Genomic DNA, 2,785 nt, shown 5'->3' on the forward strand with positions numbered 1-2,785 from the left:
GCTTCTGCCATCAAAGAGGCTGGGACACGTTTTGGGCAAACCGATCACAGCACCTCCAGTGTCCCCACGGGGACAGACAGCCTGACCCAAATCAGCACCCAAGCATTGCCATGCGAGGCAGCAGGGAGGGGGGCTGCTCTTCTTTGCGGTGCCGGGGGGGCCCGGGGCACTACTCCCACTGAATCCCCCTTTGAAGCAAACAATGACACAAAGAGGCGGATTCCGGCTTTGATCCCATTTGGTTGCCCCCTCCTCCCCCTCCTTCCCCCCAGCTGTTGAGTGCAGAAATTTGACCTCCGCTGCTTTCATGTGGGGCCTGGGAAATGGGCCTGGAGGGTCTCCCCCTCGTGCCCCCGTCCTCCCCAGCCCACGCTGGCGCGGGGGTCTTAGCATGGCTCCAGCGTGGCCTCCCCCATTACAAACACACGCAGGTGCCTCCCCACTCTGGCTGCGCTCACCCCTATAAGGGCCGGGGGCTGGAAATGAAGCACCCCCAACGCACCCAGAGCATTTAAAGCTCCCTGCAGCCCGGCTCTGCCAGACAACCCGGAGCAGCCAGAGGGGACCCGTGGTAAGCAATCGGCTCAGTGTGACTGCAGCATCCTGCTGAGCAGGGATGGGATGGAGCTTGGGATGAGTATGGGGCGCAGGGCTGGGTGGGTCCATCCCCTGTTTGCCAGTAAAAGGGAAAGGAAATGGGGGGCGTTAAGGGATCTGGGGCTCTGCAAGGCAGCTCAGGCCCACTGGATGAGCCCTGCATTGGTACAGTGTTGGATGCTGCACCGAGTCTGGTCCTGCTGTGCTGGGAGCCGCCCGCTGGGTGACTCAGAGCCATCACTGAGGTGTGGGCAGCTGTGGTGAGAGGTGAAATTGCTGCAGCTCTGTGCTACGGGGATTACAACAGAGAGGTTTTCCATGCCCGGATCTGGAGAACGGCGATGAGTCCATGGGTGCACTGCTGGGAGAACCCTGCAGGGCTGGGGCTACAAACCTGCCCCATCATGTGATCCCACGTGTGCCGACTTCTGGGTGGGATGTGGGGCGATGGGGGCACGACAGAGCGGGGGGGGGGTCAGCATTACACCGCACAGCACCGAGCTGGAGCCAACACAGCACCTCCGGGTGCCACCATCTGCAGCTCAGCCCCACGGCCGCGGTGCAGCTGTGCCTGCCGCTCTCAGTGCGCCCCGCCGGCCACATGGATGGGGGCCCGAGGGGGGGGGGGAAGAGCGTCTCTACGGAGCCAAGCCAAGCCCTGTGCTGCATTCCGTCTCTGCAGGACCCTGGGATGAACATCTCGGCGCCGGCCACGTGCGTGCCCAGCGACCCGGTGCAGTTCGTGCTGCTGCCCATCGTGTACTGCCTGGTGCTGTGCGTGGGGCTGCCGGGCAACCTGGCTGCCCTGCTGGTCTTCCTGCAGCGCGGCAAAGTGCGCAAAGCCGCCCGCATCTACCTCATCAACCTGACGCTGGCCGACATCCTCTTCAACCTCACGCTGCCCCTCTGGATCCCCTATTACCTGGCCGGGGGCGACTGGCTGCTGCCGGAGGCCGCGTGCCGCCTGGCCGGGGCCGCCTATTACCTGGCGACGTACAGCGCCGTCACCTTCATGGCGCTCATCAGCGTGGATCGGCTGTGCGCGGTGCGGCGGGCGCTGCCGCTGGCGGGGCGCCGTGGGGCGGCGTTGGCGTGCGGCGCGGCGTGGCTGCTGGGCCTGGGCTGCGCTGCGCCCGCCCTCACCGCCCGGCAGACCTCTCCGGCACGTGCCGGGGCCACCGCCTGCTTCGAGCAGCACGCGCGGCAGCGGGCCTACGCCTACGCCATGGTGGCTTTCTTCGCCGTTGCCTTCCTGGTGGTGCTGGGCGCTTACACCTCCATCGCCCGCTCGCTGTCCAGCGCCGCCGTCCCCTCGCCGGGCTCGCACCGGCAGCAGGCCCGCGCCATGGCGCTGGGGATGCTGCTGGTGTTCGCGGTGTGCGTGGCCCCCTACCACCTGATGCTGGCCCCCTGGGTGGGCAGTCGGCCCCCCACGCCGCCCTGTGGGCCCCCGGCCGCCCTGGATGTGCTGCACGTGCTGAGCGTGGCTCTGCTCAGCCTCAACAGCTGCCTCGACCCCCTCGTCTACTGCTTCTGCATCCGACGCTTCCGCGCTGACCTGGGACGGACGCTGCGTGCAGCCGCCCATTGCCTCCCGCTGTCCCCATCTGCCCCCCACGGGTCGGCTCCCGGTGGCCGCGCCATCTCCTTCACCTCCACGTAGGGCCGGGGGGGGTTGGGGAGCTGCGGTCCTCGGCAGCAGCCAGGGGGGGCTCTCACCTCACACCCCCATCTCCATCCGCCCCCGTTGCGCTCTCAGCACATCCCCACGCAGTGTGGGCACGTGGTTCCCTTCTCACATACGCACAGCATGGAGGTGCCATCCCCAGCAGCCACACGAGGTGGGGAGCGACATCCGGGGGTACCACCCCCTCCTGGGGGTCCCTCTCCCGCGGGGATGTGCAGCGCTGAATAAACTGCACCGCTTGGAGTGGGGCCGCCCGGTGGGGCCGCGCACAGCCCCGTCCCACTCCGTGCCCTCAGCACCACTCCTCTGCCGGGATTAAAAATGAATGAGCCGACAGCTGCCCGCCTCTCTTTGCCGAACGACGGGACGCAGCCGGGCAGGGACAGCCCCGGCCCCCCCCGGTTCCCACCCGTGGGCCTCGAACCGCCCCCCCCCCTCCCGCGCCGTCTTTCCCCGGGGAGCCCTCGCGCTCGGCGGGGGCGGCAGAGGCGGTGCGGGGCC

The 2,785-nt window shown here is 67.9% G+C and overlaps 1 protein-coding gene across 1 annotated transcript; it reads left to right on the top strand.

Moving 5' to 3' along the window:
• The first annotated feature begins 1,288 nt into the window (after positions 1-1,288).
• On the top strand, positions 1,289-2,260 carry LOC100859615 (platelet-activating factor receptor-like). The gene has a single exon (XM_015297702.3). The coding sequence runs from the start codon at positions 1,289-1,291 to the stop codon at positions 2,258-2,260; it is 972 nt and encodes a 323-aa protein (XP_015153188.2).
• Positions 2,261-2,785: the final 525 nt, after the last annotated feature.

The sequence above is a fragment of the Gallus gallus genome, chromosome 23 (genome assembly GCF_016699485.2).
Source record: "Gallus gallus isolate bGalGal1 chromosome 23, bGalGal1.mat.broiler.GRCg7b, whole genome shotgun sequence".
Lineage (NCBI taxonomy): Eukaryota > Metazoa > Chordata > Aves > Galliformes > Phasianidae > Gallus > Gallus gallus.